This window comes from Diadema setosum, chromosome 6 (genome assembly GCF_964275005.1).
Source record: "Diadema setosum chromosome 6, eeDiaSeto1, whole genome shotgun sequence".
In the NCBI taxonomy this organism is placed as follows: Eukaryota; Metazoa; Echinodermata; class Echinoidea; order Diadematoida; family Diadematidae; genus Diadema; species Diadema setosum.
In genome coordinates this window covers 10,687,538-10,705,404 of record NC_092690.1, presented here as the reverse complement: position 1 = coordinate 10,705,404, position 17,867 = coordinate 10,687,538, and the positions used below count along the sequence as shown (strand labels likewise).

Here is a 17,867-nt window from a genome sequence, read left to right as displayed (position 1 = left end):
GGTACAGACAAATGTTTCAATGCATTCTTTTCACACAATTTTATCTTTTCTTACTGTTTTGCTTATGTATCTCTACAACTAACAATAAAATCATTAGATACTCCTCATTCCCACAACTCATCTGACTGGAAAGACACACTTCTATAAACAAAACTTTGCATGAAATTAGAGATGGAATAAGTTCTGCCACAAACATAGACATAGAATAATAATCCGTTTTGAACTAATATAAGCTCAGCCTACTTTCTTACAAAAAAAAAAAAAAAAATGGATCTACAATGCAAACCTTAGCATACAAGCTATAGCATGCCTAAGGCACCATCATTTTGAAATTTATTCATCTTCAACAAATACACAACATAATTTAATTTTTAACACTTGAGTTGAAATTATACATCCATGTATAAAATAAACAGAGTTGACACTTTATGGCATAATATTTACATCTCACAAGGAATTTGTCAATGATCAATTTGCCTCAAAACAGCATCATAAAGCCAAATTTCTCTGACACAATTTGTGACCAAAAATCAACAGCCACCATAATCCAATCATCACATAACAAAACTGCATAGAAGTTCAATCTCAGCACCCTTATTCATCTTTCTTTCTTTTACTTTCCATACCACAAAACCCTGCAAAGAAAAGTTAAACAACTGCTACTTTTCACAGACATCAAAACTCTGCCTCTGTTAGACTCCAAAGTACATAAAGCAAGAGCGTTATTCAATAATTCCGTCACTATCAACTGAATGTGGATTATGCACTCGGTGCTAAAGTGCGCCCTCTTGAGTCCGAAAATGTCCACTTCAGCTCAAAGTAATGGTCATTGAGTACAGTATTGTATCATGTTGAGTTCTGTTGTACATGCAGTCACCATTTGAAATCAAGTTCTACATTTCATCTGTCTTGTTTGGAGCAGAAAGAGGAAGGATTTACACATGTTAAGCATGCTTAAACAGAAATCATAAACGTCAGGTTTGCTTGTTACATGTAGAAATTACCTCATCCATACGCCCCTAAATTATTAGCTGCTTATCACTATAATCTCGTTGATGGCAAGTAGCGAAAATAGCAAAAATTGGCGACATACACAATAAATGCCTTGTCATCTGCGACACAATCAAAATAATTTTAAAAAGTGACATACAATTAAATAAATGGGACTGAAGAACATTCTATCAAGTTATAATCGGTCCTATGGTTGAGATGTAAAATGACATGTATACTTATTCACACTATTAATTCCTGCCTACATTCATGAGCTTATTGGGCATTTGCCAAGAAAAAAAAATATTGTATTTTCTTGCCTCTTCCCTATCAAAATAAAAAAGAAGTGGTCAGACTCCTATAATGCCCAATGAATTTGATTGGAAAGACAAAAGTGAAGTGCCAAATGAGGGTACTTGAAATGATTTGTTTTCAAACATAACAGAAAAACTTTAGCAAGACATTGTCTGCTTGGAGTCGGAAATGCTGGAGTGTCGTATTTCCATCAACTCATAATGAAGTTCTTTGCCAGTCTCCATGTACTGTAGCTGTGGTTAAACAGCTCCCACATCAGCATACAGTAGCAGATTTGATATGGGATATGACATTAACTCTCGAAACAGTCAATCATGTTGGCAATTGCTCAGTGAAGTTTATTTGCCACAGTATATCACCTCTGCAAAAGTCATGTTTTTGAAGGCATTCGCTTGCTTGTCTGTAACGGGCATTGAAAAATTCAGAACAGATTTTGACAAAATTTTCAGGATAGGCTGACTGTAGAATTTTTAAGGACTGGTTGAATTGTTTGAGTGGTGATTTATATCACGATCAAGATCTAGGTTTCTTTGTTTTGTTTTGTTTTGTTTTGTTTTGTTTTTTCAAAATGCACGCTCAGTTCTACAACATTAGTAACCTCATGCACCCTCAAACTGCACCTAGTTTTTATTTACGTTGTAGATCCAACTTCCATCGCAACACGATACATTTGAAGTGCTGCTACTCAGGTATTACTCAGGCATACATGTATTTTTCTATTGTACACTTGCTGTGTCAAATATACTGCCACCAGATTACCTACATATCTGATTGTCAAATCAAATAGCACATTTGTCAAAATCCCATCTACACATCCCTTCAGGTAATGAAGACTGGGTCTAAATGGATCTTAAGGTTGCTAGTCTAAGACCTGAGGTAAAAAATGTTTTCTACACAAAAAAACAACAACAAATAAACAAGACTAGCTATTAGTTTACTGTATACCATACACTTTTGCAGCAGTTGATTTACTTTGTGTGACATTAGAGAAATAGACATGATTTTCACTCATATCATACAATAAATGCAAACGAAGGGAAACTGACCAGAAATGAATATAGTTTATAAGTGAAAAATTGAGCAAAGGAAATGGAATCCCATTATCTCGGCTCAATTTTTCATATCATACACGTGACATATTATCTAATAGCCAATAATCAGAAATATCTGCGACATAACATTCAGGAGACATGGGATTGAATATAAGATTTATCCTGAAAGATTCACATTTCTATAAATTTTACAACTTTTCAATATTTATAAATATCATTGATATCATTTACACTCTTTTTTATCGTGGTTGTTAACACACAGAAGGATAAGCTTTGGTAATTATAGATCTATCTACAGGTGGCACATGTACAAAGTTCCCCGTCTCGTAGAGAAAAATCTTATAAAAGACTCTGTTTCTATGATGTAAATAAATAAACTCTATATCTCTGTGTATGAAAGTGGTCGCAGTGCATGCTCACGACTGCATGATGCGCCAGTCGAAGCGTCCGTTTGGCGCGTGTGTCAGCGTGGGAATGACGGGCGACACTAAGTCCCAGATACCGAATTCCGCGTACTCTTCGAGCATGATGATTCCGCAGTAAGGCACCTTCTGTACAATGCGGGAGAATTCCATGGCGGGCCGAGCCGAGAGTCCCTGCAGACAGCGCGAGTTGCTGTCCAGCGTGCTGGCATGACCAACCAGCAAGATATCTCCTGCAGGGAAAGAGATATTAAGTGATAGTAATGATGATAATATTAATAAACAGTGCTTATACAGTGCATAGCACACAGTGCATACATCCCTATGTGCTAAAAAAAAAAAAAGTCCAGCGTGCTGGCATGACCAACCAGCAAGATATCTCCTGCAGGGAAAGAGATATTAAGTGATAGTAATGATGATAATATTAATAAACAGTGCTTATACAGTGCATAGCACACAGTGCATACATCCCTATGTGCTCAAAAAAAAAAAAAAAAGAGGAAAGATTATACAAAGACATACAATTCCAATTATAATAATGGTACCGAGCTGCACATTTGCTTACACTGTAAAAACAAACAAGTAAAAAAAATATAAAAAAAATGTTTTCAAAGAAGACTTGAATCTATTAATGATAATAGTAATGATAACTAAATAGTGATTTGTCTTAAATTCTGGAGTAGATTTTTCCATAGGGTGGAAGCGATATAAGTAAATGTTCATTCTCCATAAAATGTTGTTCTCCTGTTCGGAATAATTATAAAAAAAAAATTGTTTGTGTTTTGAACGAAAGTTTCTCTCTGGTGTGTGGATTTGAAGCAGCTCTCTCAAATAGCGTTGAGCAAACATATAGAAACATTCAACTGCTAGTAGCAATATCTACATAGGATGATATTTCATTTCAATTTTGTCTTTATTGTCCATTAATCTGGATTTTTTTTTGTTTTTTTTTTTGCTTCAGGTTGTTGTATATAAACACATAAAATATCAAACAGAAACATAATCACAAACAACAGGACTTTCATTTTATTAAAAAAAAAAAATTGTTATAAAACATACAACAAACTTGTTAAAAAATCCAAACATCCACTAAAAACTTGACACTTAATTATACGTTTCTCAGAACATAATGCAACATCTCATAGCTTACCGCAGTTAATCAAGCAAATCAAATTATAGAACAAACTATGAGAGAAAAAAAAAATTATATTGATGAAAAACAGGATACACAAAACTGTCATCACCATCAATGAATATATATAACTGAATAAAATTTACTCTTTTATACTCTTCCATAACGAATGGGGTTAAAAATGGTGCATGTACAACTGTACCAGGGATGAATCTATACAGTTCCAATTACAATATACCAGGCAAGTATATGATTGCAAAAAATATAGATAAGGAAAGAGAGAGGAAGAGAAAGCACTGAAGAAAAGACATAAAGCGAGACAAACAGACAGACGAACAGACAGAGGTGGGGGACAGAGAGAGAGGGAGAGACACGCAGATTAATGGACAGGTAAAAAGAAAAATATATACACATGTACATGGAAAAGGAGAGAGGGAGAGAAGACACATTGGAACAGACACAAAGAGCGAATAAAAAAAAAAAAAAATTTATCAGTCGTCCACGTAACATACGTTCACCGTTATCATCAAAGTCTAGAAATGGTATTTATAAAGCACAGTGTTCAATAGAATTTAAAAGCTGTTATCTTTTCCAATCAATATTAGGCCATTCAGTACAAAAACAAATTTTTCAATGAAATAAGTTTGGGCCCTAAATCTTTACTTCATTGTAACAGCAAGTCTTTAAAATCGTGTTCGTCATAGTGGAAATACACTGCATTATTTATCATTATCATTACTATTATCATTATCATTATTATCATAATCAATATCATTATCATTATCATTATTATTATAATCAATATCATTATCATTATCATCATCATTATCATTAATATGATCAATATCATTATCAATATCACTATCATTATCATTATCATTATTATCATAATCAATATCATTATCATTATTATCATCATTATCATTATTATTAATATGATCAATATCATTATCAATATCATTATCATTATCATTATTATTATTATTATTATTATTATTATTATTATTATCTTCATTATCAATATCACTATCATTATCATTATTATCATTATTACTATTATCATAATTATTATTATTATTATTATTATTATTATTATTATTATTATTATTATTATTATTATTATTATTATTATTATTATTATTATTATTATTATTATTATCTTCATTATCACTATCATTATTATTATTATCAGCAAGTTACTTACCATCATCGGAGCATTCCTTGAGGACTTCACGGATGAAGTTCTCGCTCCTCTTGTAGTACGCCTGGCAGTTCTCCTTCTGGTTCAGGTCAGCCGCTGTCAGCTTCTCCTTGTAGCTCAGGTCGATGTTGAGGCCAAAGGTCGCCAGTTCAGCCGGTGCCAGCCACTTGGGTAGACCTCCCTTGCACCAGGCCAGCCACTCGAATAGCGCTGTATCGATGCAAATTTTCACCGCATCGGGCGCCTCCAGTCCTGGATGTGGTTCCACGGAGGAGGTGTAAAATTAACTTTATTGTAAAGGACTTCATGCAATATGCAGCAATCATTTATTCAAAAAGAAATGTATGGGCCACAACTGCTTGAAAAATCCTTTTCTTCTGTTTTCATAATTAATTTCAGAAGAAATCCTTACACAATCTACATCTATGTCTCTCTAATTTTTTACATTCTCTTTGACATGTAATTTTTCCTTCCATCTCCTCCTTTCTCTGTTTTCTTCTCTTCTTCTTCTTCTTCTGATTAAGTCTTCCTCCTTCAATAGGCTGAAGATTCTTGCAGACTGTTTTATTTACATTACAATACAGTTTATTTACAGATGTTTACAAGCACATAACAAATTTGAGGAAAATGACTAGCCACTGTGATCAACCGTTAGTTGGTAACCGAATGATCTCACAGATGGTGCTGAAACAATTCCCGACGACATGGAAATTCATCTCTTATCAAGGAAATGCAATTATTTGTTCCTTGCAAACACATCCTGGAGAAAATCAACCAGATCTCCTCACCCTCCTCCCCCCACCCCCCAAAAAAAAATAATAATAATGCCTCCAGCACCAATTCGTGGCGGAGGCATAATAAATGTAGACAACTGATTCCATTTGATGCATCTTCTGCATTTTTTCTCCCATCTTGTCACCATTCCAACGGGAACAGATGACGTACCTTGTAAAACCGCATGGGCCGTCTGCGAGCAGCGGAGAGCAGGCGAGGCGTAGCAGTACGAGATCTTGACGCCGGCCGCCTTCAGGGCTTCCCCTGGAAATGAGACCAACTCATCATTAGAGGAGGGATGATTCTCCTAACAGGTGGTCTTGCGACCTCAATGGCATTTCCAATGCCATGCTTACACTTTGCAGTTAATGGCAAATATTCCTACACATAGATGTAATATGCGAAGTCCCTGAATGTAGGAAAATTTGTAAGACACTCGGTAAAAGAATAAGAAAAATCTCTGCAATCCCTTCAACATTTTGCTATGTCATAGCAGTGGAAGAGTAAACAGAAAATACTACAGGAATTTGTCAAAAATTCATTGTTTAGCAATACTGTAGAAGCACTTGACAATGCATGGAGAATAAAATTAGCTGTACAGACACATCTTTAAACTAAAGGTGTACTTTTCATTTGATACAAGGATATCCTATTCTATAGCAAATTAATGTCCAAGCACATATTTTGATTGCCAAAAGGGATTTTTTTTTTTTAACCTATTATAGGCCACAAGAGCAAGCATTTGTATTGAGCTCTGTACGACCGCTAACCTTAATCACACCAGGATTTTTTCGGCTATGCCAAAACCAGAGGGCGGCTTCGTAAAAGTATGCACGGACGTTGCAAGTTTGGTCTCAAAAGTTGTGTGAGACTTGAACAAAGAAAGTCAAGAAGCCTCATGAAGAGGCCTTCTCGCGTTACAGAATTTTTGTGCAAAATGTCACAGCAGAGCAGATTCTGCCCCCCCCCCCCCTTTTTAGGGTTAACATATATGACCTTCCACAGGTTAGGCTTGTTGTTGTTGTTGTTGTTGTTGTTGTTTGTTGTTGGTTTTTTTTTTTGTGTGTGTGTGCATTTTTTTTTTCCTCTCTCTCACCTGTCATCCTGGCCTGGTACTGTCCCATTTCTGTGATGGGGGAGTCCTTCTTGAAGTCTTGTGCCCCTCCGGGTCTCTGGGGTACCCTCTTGGGCATGTTCAGATTCTTCCGCTGGTATTTGCCTGAGACATACCAAGATGATCAAGGGAGGTAAATTAGACCTCTATTATCCGGATTCTCTGTTATCGGGACGTTGACTAGCTGACATTTTTTTTTTATGTTTTAATGTATTTTTACTGCCATATCTCACTCAAAACAAACACACGTCCAAACGTTATCGTGCAAATACAAGACAGGACATATTTCAATCATCATAGGGCAGCGAACTGTAACTCATTATTAAAAGTCAGTTTGTGAGACAATGTGTCAATGACTGGTGCCGCGCTTATTGGCACTGAGTGCACAGCAGTGGTTACAGTATTCTGAAGTGATGCAGTGGCAGTATTCAACATGTCACAATATTGATCTCACTGTCGGTCAAATATCAATCAAAACAAACAACACCTGGGGGGCGTTTCATGAAGGAACTTGTCGGATATAATATCTGACAAGTCAATTACATCCGACAAGTTTTGAGAAATTCTTTAGTCTGATTGGCTGATTTCTCTGAACTTGTCGGATATAATTGACTTGTCGGACATTTTATCCGACAAGTTCCTTCATGAAACGCCCCCCTGAAGAGACATGAAGGGTTATTTTTTGTTTTATTTCTGTATCATATGAAGTATGAAACATGACAATGCCATGCAGATAATCATAATGTTAGTAAATTGGTCATAACATGTGTATACCCCTAGCATGATATGCTATGAAGTGCTTGAGCATGTCTCTCTTATCCAGCCAAATCGATATCCGGAGGCCCTCCGGTCCCGACATGGCCATACAGTCGAGTTCCTACTGTACTTACACATTCCTTCAAGTATGCCTGTACCTGCACACGAGTGTACTCTTACATGTATTATATATCCATGTATACTGATGCTCAGATATGACAACAGATCATGTGAGAAGAAAGCTGGACAGTACAAGATGAGCAGTTAATGCATCTTTTCAGCTTTTTCACAATGTCATTGTACAAAAAAAAAAAAGGGGGGAAAAAAAGAAAATGGTATTCTCTGCGATCACGATAACCTGTATTTTCATTCACATGAATGATTTAATGAAAGATGATTGAAACCAATTGATCAAATCATATCAAAATCAACTTAAATCAAATTTCAGATTCTCACCCTGATGATGATTGAAACCAATTGATCACATCAATAAAGAAACCAATTGATCAAATCAAATCAAAATCACCTCAAATCAAATTCGAAATTCTCACCCTGACGATAGAAACCAATTGATCAAATCATTTCAAAATCAACTCAAATCAAATTCTAAATTATCATCCTGATGATTGAAACCAATTGATCAAATCAATAATTTAACCAAAAAGAATTGATCAAATCAAATCAAAATCAACTCAAATCAAATTTCAAATTCTCACCCTGCTGATCAAAGCAGTGAATAAGCCACTGCTCCCCGAATGTGACATCCACACGCTCTGCGTGCCTAATGATGAACAGTCGTCGCGGCTGTTTCTTTGTGATCCCCGGCGGCTCGCTGGTGCTCATTTTCTTAAGCTTGAGAAGCTGTGCATGCACAAAGGAAACAGATCATAAAAACTGCCAAGTCTCTTGTTTCAAGATGCAAACGCAAGCCTCATCTTCATCATGATATTCTATCTGGAGATTCCTCATTCCACGAAAATATTTTCACTTTCACTTGAACCACACTGTGACAGTAATAAAATGCATTTGGTTTCATTGCGTGAATTTGGCTGTCAGAAAACACAACAAGACATTAAGGTATCATGTTTTAAACAACACCTCTTTGTGGTTTGGTGCTGTCTATTTTAGTTATCATATGTGATTCATTCATTCTCTCATTATAAATGCCAACGTAGCAGTGGTATTACCTTTTTGGGGGAACTATTTCAAGAGATCACTAGAATTGAAGTCTCATTTATAACCTGAATGTCTTGACATCATCATGTTGCATCATGTCAAGTTTCCCTTTATTCATGAATACATCATTATGTAACTGCATCTTTAATCATTTCCATGCAACCAAGAGCCAATGGAACTGTCTTATATTCAACATTCTTTTATTTTTTTCTTCTTATTCTGACAAAATCAAACTCTTGTAACTCTCAATGTAATCATTCTACTATGGATTTGAATTACACACATGTGGATGGAATCAAAATTCAGCATTCAGTAAAATGAAGTAAAACGTTCATAACAAACGACTTTCTTTCTCTCTCCCCTCTCTTTTCGGTTTAATTTTAATGAGCCCATGTCCATTCTAATTTTCTGGTGTCCTTTTCAAAAATCTTTATTGCCACGTTCGCACACCCGACTCAGTCGACGGCGTGCAAACTTTGCATATTCTGCTCAAATGCACGAACCCGCCCAAACCGATTGATAATTTGCCAAATGGTGCAGTACAATGAAAGCATTTCTTGCCATCCCATTCCTGTCACATGAAGCTTGCATTTTATGTGGTGATTGACTATCAAGCACTGCTCCCTACCAGATTGTGAGTAAATTCTAAGTTCCTGTCACTGTTACTGTTTTGTATACAAAAGTTATGCCTCTATAATAATGCATAGCCCTACTAGTCTTGAAAGAAAAACAGTCATAGATTTGTCATACAATTTTACATCAAAGCAAAGCTTGGCATTTTCTCTACAGTTTCGCTCATTACATATCCAAGGTAATAAAAATCTATAGGTTCCAAATGCATATCTACATGTACGTTGTTGTGTCAGAATAATGTGGCACACAGGAGGTTTACACCATGGCACAATAAGAGTTTTACAAGCGTAGTAGTCGACTTGTACACAAAATAGACTGGAACCGGAAAACTAATATCACATTCATGCAGTGGTCTGCTTGACACCAAGATGCATTCGATCAATACTCGGTCTGTTATTATGATTATCATTTTCTCTTCATGTAAATACAATCTGTTCAGGTATGCTGCCATTCTTCCCTTGCCTGTTTCAGTATAAGGAAGTCATGTGCATACAGCTGGCGTCTTCACGGTAATACAAACCGTATGACTGAATTGCAGGTCTCTGCATCATACCGACTATTTATCTTTTTTTTTTCTTTTCTTTTTTTTTCTTTTGTTATCATAAGAACGATTCCCAGTGTTTAGTTTAGGAAGACAATTGAGGCACTTGTGGGCTACCCATGACTTCCGTTCAGCACCCAATTGCCCCCTTATTGTTATTCTTTGCCTCAGTCCCACAGCATTTGGGCATTAAAATTGTGTAACCCAACACGCTGCCATTACCGGAGCCCCGATGTTAACGCTCTCAGTGCTGCGGTTCCTTATCTAAACAAGCTCTGTTTTGCTTGGAAGTCGCCCCAGAAGAACTCATCCGGAGGGCGGAAACTGAAATCTAAATATAACGAGCAATTTTGAGAGGAAACATACTTCCAGAGTTGACATTGAGAACGAAGAAAAAAAGGAAGACTCCAGAGCAGTATGAAATAGACTAAGAATGCTGATCTAAACCAAGGAGAGAAGCCTTGGAGGAAACCTTGGCAAGTGAAGTGGGTTTAATACCCTAAACATTTCATGCGCAGAACTACTCTGTAAGGATAAAGCATGCCTCTAGAGTCTTGACTATCACTTTATACAGCATGACAAAAATCTATTCATTCCTATTTTGCAGTGGGTATAAGACAATCAGAATTTGTTTCTAGATTTGAGTCGTGATTTGTGCCAGAAAAAAAAAGAAAACTCCCAGAAGTATGAAAGAAAAAAAAAAAAATTAAACTCTTCAACTATTCAACTGAGTGCCCAAAATGCCTTGAAACAACCACCCCATCCAAAAAAAAAAAAAAAAATCAATTTCAGGACTCACATTTGTATGCAGCAGTTCAGAGGGACATTTCGCAAGGTTTTTATTTTCGCGAATTTCGCGAGTCAGCTGCTATTCGCGAAATTAAAAACACACGAAAATATTGACTCTAGTGCCGACATGAATGTGATGTACGTGTATACATTTTCTCCGTTCAGTACAGGACTCCACGATCGCGAAATTTTCGGCAAGTCCCGATTCGCGAAAATTTAGACTCGCGAAATATATGGTGTATACAGTAATGTCCTTTCATTTGTCATCTTATCTCAAACAAAGGTATGAAAAACACAAAAACAACAACCTAGACTCTTTATTCAATGACACTGTTTAATCAAAAAATGCTTCACAACAACAAAAAGAAAAAGAAAAAGCAATGCAAGAGATATGAATGATTTCGTTGTGAGACAAGCAACTGCATTTGCAATAGGCACCTTCATTAATACAAACAAAACATCAGGTATTCATAGCAGCCATTATCTCTTAAACTCACATTCTCGTAACTGTGAACTTGGGGGTTCTGAAGGAGGCCCTCAGCTGACCTGTAGTTGCCAGACTGTTCCAGGTCCGAGCCGATGGGGATGGGGGGACTTGGAACCTTTCGGTCTAAACTGCCGCGGGACACATTGTTACTCGTGGTTCTTGGTCTTGTTACGGGTAAGACTCTGTTTAAGAAAGGAATAGAAATAATGAGTACAAGATTCAATAAAATGGACTAGCAACACACCAGTCAATTTAGGCCAAGACAAATATGCAAGTGTCTCTTGGCTAGCTGTTTCAGATGCATTATGGGATTACTCAGTGGCAAAGTTGGATCCGGTCCACACTGCATCTCCCTTGCCAGGCCAGCATGCAGTGTACGTTCGGTGTACATGCAAGAGTGATACACACACATACAATGGACTCCCGTTATAACGAAGTCCTCGGGACCGGCAGTTTTCTTTCGTTATATTGACATTTCATTGTAACCAAACAAATAAACACTAAAAAAACATAGAGCATACAATTTTGCGACCTGGATTTTTATCTCGTTGTAACCAGAACTTTGTTATAACCATGTTCGTTATAACGGGAGTGCACTGTATCGCAAAACTAAAAATACTGTATCTCCCAGCACTATTCAGAGGTATGGGTTTTCGCTATCATGCACACATTGCAACTGCCATGTACAAAACATATCTTTGCTACATTGTACAAGGAAGTGTCAAATTCAGCTTAAATATGCTTTTGTCTACCGTGATCACATTAGCTTTTTAATTTCTAAAAAGCAATTTGTATATATTGTAACTCATGAAGATGTGCAATTAATAAATAATAATAATAATAATAATACATTACATTTGTAATGCGCTTAATACAATGTTTCTGAGTGCAATTAATGTTCATCTGAAAGCATTTCCGACAATTAGAGAGGAATTCCTACCCACAGAGTCAAACATGACCTTGTATCCCTGGCTGTTAACCCGTTGAGGACGAGTCCCAAGTATACTCACGCAAATGCCTATGGAAAATGTGTGTTGTAGCAGAATCAGCAATCCTCAACGGGTTAAAGCAGCTTAAACACTATAATTGTACAGCATTATTGAGCAGGAGTGTGGTAAAAAGTGCCCGGTGCGTGTGTCAGCTTGCTAGAAACTTTACCCAAATCATCAGTCAGGTGCTCTTTGTGAAATTAAAGACACACAAAAATATTGACTCTGATCCCCAATGTGGATGTGACGTTTACATTTCTCCGCTCAGCACAAGACTCCACGATCGCGAATATAACCACTCACGAAAACGTCGGGAATTCCCGATTCACGAAAATTTAGACTCGCAAAATATATGGCGTACTGGTGTTTGTATGCTGCACCTAACAACCCCTGGAAATGGGTGTGTCACTTGTTCAATATGAGTCAGACTTTCATATACCATTCATTACCAAGACACATAACAGTGTCCATCTCATAACAGACATTCACCAAACATGACGGTACCCTCAGTCAGTTTTGTGATGCACTACTTTCTTCTTTTTTTTTTTTCCATTTTGACGAGCCATTACTCTCTTAGTGAGGAATGAACAATCAGCCAACCCGGCCCCGGAAATAGGAAACAAGACACATGCATGTTTTTTACTGTACACATCGACTGTGGTCAGATGAGAATATGCGACTCATCACTATCATTATCATCAATATCATTATTATCATCATTCCAAGTAATTATTATTATTACTTTTATTATCACTGTCATCAACATCATCATCACTATAATCACCATTATTATCGTTCAAGATTTATCTTACATTAGGGTAAAGGAAAACATCACCGAGTACCTGTGGATCGTCCATGTGTCGGACTCGGGCGCCTTCTCGGTGTAGTTGCCGGGGAACATTCCCGAGCAGCCAGTCATGAAGGACACGCCCTTGAACCAACCATCACTGTTCTTGTCCAGCTCCGTGCCCTCCATGAAGATGTAGTCGTCAGGAATGAGCTCAAGTTCATCCGGGACACGGGGCGTGTGACCATACAGCACTCTCAGAACCTTTAGAAGCAAGGGGGAAGACAACATGTGGGAGTCTTGACGCATAAACATGTAAGAGAGAAAGTAAAGAAGAACAGTATATTGTAAAATAAGCAATGTTTGCATGCATTTCAATTTTGTGAATTTCGCGAGAGCCAAGATTCGCGAAATTAAATTGCACACGAAAATTCTTGTCTACACTACATGTATATGCATTGAATGTTTGAGGTAATTCGCAAAAATTTCATGCCGCGAAATAGGCCATCAGTCCCAATTCATGACAATTTCGTGCACTGCGAAAATATGTTGTTTTACAGTAATTCTATTTCTTTTTTCCTACAGTCCACCATATGGTGCACTATTGTATTCATACTGACTGACTGGCATGGTGCATTTTCTTAAAATGTCAGCTAGTATTTTATTTTTGGTTGGACCACTATAATAGGGTATGCACCCTGCTCCATGCAATGAATGAATGAAGCAGGGTCCTTCATCCCTTCAAAAGGACATTAATGGAAGTTCCTTGTGTGAGGGAATAAAGACTCACAGAATGCATGTTAAAAGTCTCACTTCATTCATTCACTGTAATAAGCAGGGTGCTCACACAGTGAAGTGGTCTTCCCACATGCCTACACCAATAAATGGGCATATGATGCAGATTCCTTGTGGCTTGCCCTTGGTGACTAGCAATAATCAGTAAGTGGTGTCCAGCCGAGTGTGCCACAGAAAGAAAAAGGAGAAGAATAATTCCACTGGAAAGGACTTTCCAACAAGCTGTTGGTCCCATGGGAACGTGCATATTTAAGCGTAAATAAATCCAAACAAAAAGGCACAGAAAAAAAAAAAAAAAAAAAACCTGTATAATTTGAGGAATGTTACGCATCAGCCATCTAGTCTCTACTTTGAGGACTGGATGCGTTTCCATGGCGCTGCATCCACTTATCTCTCACCTCCGACGACGATGAGCGTGGGTCCCTGGAGTAGAGGCGGAACTCCCAGCGTGCCGCCGACTTGATGTCGATCTCCTTGGAGAGGTTGACCAGTGTCTCCGTGTGCGCCTGGTTGAACTGGTAGGCGAGGGTCAGGTGCAGCTGCTTCTTGTGCGGATCGACTTTGACACCTTGTCATGTACGGTGGCAGTGAAGAGAAAAAAAATATGATACAATCTGTGGTGTATAGTAGTAGCAAGGGACTAACAAGAAAAGTGAAGAAACTTTAAAGTATGTGAAGTCAATTAGGAAGAAAAGGTCTTGGCAATCTATCATCTACCACACTTTGTAGAACACAAGATAGTGACTGCTTTCTTCTTTAGTGTAGTGATATGTACATGTACAGAATGGGAGGTACTAAAGTAAAATAATTCTACTGCCTACTGGCTTTTTTTTTTCTTAGAATAAAGAGCAGCCAACACTTACAGGCAAAGTAAAAATATTATGCAACACAGAATGCGCATTTGATTTGTGGTAATGAAGACAGTTTTTGATTAGCAGACCTACAGCATACGACTGTATCATTTGCATGAGATAGAACGGTCAATTAGAATCATTTATCTGGAAAGACAAGGAAACTCCTGAAGTTAACAGGACTTTCAAAATGGTACAAATAATAAGGAATCTTCAAATTCATGAAATTCTTCCGTCGAGATCAATCAGTTGCAATAAGGAATCTATCCCAAAATGTCAAATCCATTGATAATTGTCCTAAAGGAGCAACTGTCAGTGACAACTGTCCTCAGGGGAAAGTAGTCCAATGGACATTTGTTAATGAGTTGTTAATGGGGGTGGTTGCCGTGGAAATAGTTGTCATAACAGTAGCTGTCTAAGGGATGTTTCCCCAAGACAGTTGACCTGCACAAAGGAGTCAGAGCCCTCTGGTTTTTACGCAGAGAAAATATAATTTCAGAGATAGATGTCTCTGGAAATATCTGTGGACATGATAGCTGTCAAGTACCGGTTGCTTACAGAGAGCAGAACTTAAACGCACAGAGTACAAGTGCAAAAGTGTTATAGAGATACAATCTGATTTACAAGTAATCGAAATATATACTTTAAGGTGTTAGCACAGGTGAATTACGGCTGTTTTTGTTTTCTAGATGTACACAAATTTGATTTAAAAGGTATTGGTACACATTAAGGGGTGAACCTTTCTAGGGATAATTGTCCTCATACCATCTCATGGAAGACACACCACCCTGTAGGCCTACCTGTCCTGCTCAAGGCTTCCTTGCTGAAGTCTGCCATCACCTTCCTCAGGTAGTCGGCATGGTCGTCCTCGATGAAGAGCCCGATGAAATTACTGGAGGAATAGAAGTCCAGGGTCAGCACCTCGGGAGCCTTGGACTGCCACCTGTCGATGACCATCTGGAATGTGTCGGTCAACGTCTGGCACTGACTGTCTGGACACTACGGGGAAACAGATGCCGGAGGGTATGTGGAAGAAAAAGACTTTTAACTCTTAATGTGCCATTGTGGAAACCCCCTGTGTGCCACGTTATTCTGAGCCACCAACGTTGTCATGCTTTGGGAAAACATTCTGTTTTTCACATCCATGTCACTTTTATACATTTCTGTTTAGCTGGACAAGTATTGAGGAAAGTTTTACAGAAAATGCCAAGCTTTGTTTTGATGTAAATTGTAAGTCAAATCTGTTATTGCTTTTCTTTCAAATGACCAGGAATAATATTATTGTAAGATTTTTGCACACAAAATATAATAGTGACAAAAACTTAGAATTTACACAAAAATTCAGTAGAGAATGCCCCTTGCTAGTCAATCACCACATAAAATGCAAGCTATATGCGAGAGGAATGAAATAGCGAGAAACGCTTCCATTGTACTGTGGCATTTGGCGATTTATTGATCAGTTTGGGTGGGTTTGTGCGTTTGAGCGAATATGTGAAGTTGGCACACCGTCGACTAAGTCAGGCGTGCGAGTGTGGCACATAAAGAGGTAAATGTCAAAGAGGACAGTACTTGAAACCTGTCATTAAAGGAAAAATAAATGTTGCATGAGGCAGAACCTCAACCTGTAATATGGCACATCCTGGATCATAAACAATTAGGATGAATTAATCTAACACCTTCATACACAATATATCCTGCCAAGTTAAAGCTAAACTACATTTGGATTTCCATCAATCACAACAGGTTTCGTCCTACTGTCCCTGTACTTTCACATCAATCAAAACAGGTATGTTCTTCTGCCACTGTACTCCACTGTACTCTACTAGCAATGCATCATCCAAATTAAAAGAGCAATACCACAATGCGAATGTTTCATGGCCATTTAAACACACTCAATGAAATCAAACAAGAAATAAGAGAAAGTCTAGTAAAATTGAACAGGTAACATGAAAGGTAACATGATTTTAGTGTAACTCATTGTCATGTCATCTTGATCTTTATGAATAGCCTGAAATCAAGGATGATAAAATAGCAGAAGTTTAATTGAAATCAGACCCAAGATATTAAAAAAGTTAGGGAATCTCACATTTCAATTTTTCATTAAATAGTCATATTGAAAACATCAAAGAAGCCAAGGTGACTTCATCACTAGGATACTTGTATACCCTTCCATTATTCTGTGCCATAAAATTTCATAAAATTATGTTTTTGCTTGATGCTTTTGAAACTACATAATTCTTTCCCATTAAAAGTCACCATAGCAATGTTACACATTACATTATTTTACAGAAATACTCAATCAAAAGATTTTCTTTTGGGATAAGAATTTCACTAATTCTAAAATTTCACATGTAATTCATGAATGGAAATAAACTTCAAGAAATATTTGCGGGCACTAATGTGGGCACTAACTTTTTTTTCTCTTTAACAAGCAGCATTCATTAATATACAAATAGTGAATGGTCACGAGTGCAATGGTACGAGATTTCGCACGAGGTGAAAGATAGAGGCGCTCTATTCAACGAGGCGAAGCCGAGTTGAATAGTGCACCTCATCTTTCACCGAGTGCGAAATCTCGTTCCATTGCACGAGTAAAGACCATACACTATTTGATTTATACAACGTCCAAGTAGATCTTTTTGGTCTAAGTAGGCCTAGAAGTCTATATATGTATGAAAAATATAGCCATACTTGCATGTGGATCCACTGCGATTCTCTTTCTGGCTTGTGCAATCAGTGTATAGATACAGGTCACAGCTATACTAGCGCTCATACACGTACACTAGCACTACGTAGGCCTACGTACGCGCATGCATGTACCGCACACGTACCTGCCCTAGCTGCATGCGATCCTCAATATGCAACACACAGTACACGCAGTACCGTACAATTTCTCGAACCGTGGAATAGAACGAAAAAAATCGAACCAAGTTGCACGCAAAAATAGAACCAAAATTGCACGGCGCGTTGAATGGAGTACTTATTTAATATCACGTCACCAACAATCCTCCAATCAAATTACAAGGATCTACTTGGACGTTGTATAAAATGGGATATTTTGAT

General features: G+C 37.5%; 1 protein-coding gene across 1 annotated transcript in view; it reads right to left on the bottom strand.

The window, feature by feature from the left end:
• Window positions 1-2,773: 2,773 nt before the first annotated feature.
• LOC140229519 (ubiquitin-associated and SH3 domain-containing protein B-like) overlaps window positions 2,774-17,867 on the bottom strand; it is a 50,338-nt gene continuing 35,244 nt past the window's right edge. Inside the window, exons 5-13 of the mRNA XM_072309767.1 lie at window positions 15,605-15,803; window positions 14,352-14,521; window positions 13,214-13,422; window positions 11,393-11,564; window positions 8,473-8,617; window positions 6,983-7,105; window positions 6,058-6,150; window positions 5,116-5,364; window positions 2,774-3,012 (exon numbers count right to left, since the gene is read on the bottom strand). Of these exons, the coding sequence (XP_072165868.1) occupies window positions 2,774-3,012; window positions 5,116-5,364; window positions 6,058-6,150; window positions 6,983-7,105; window positions 8,473-8,617; window positions 11,393-11,564; window positions 13,214-13,422; window positions 14,352-14,521; window positions 15,605-15,803 (1,599 nt within the window). The remainder of the gene's footprint in view (window positions 3,013-5,115; window positions 5,365-6,057; window positions 6,151-6,982; window positions 7,106-8,472; window positions 8,618-11,392; window positions 11,565-13,213; window positions 13,423-14,351; window positions 14,522-15,604; window positions 15,804-17,867) is intronic.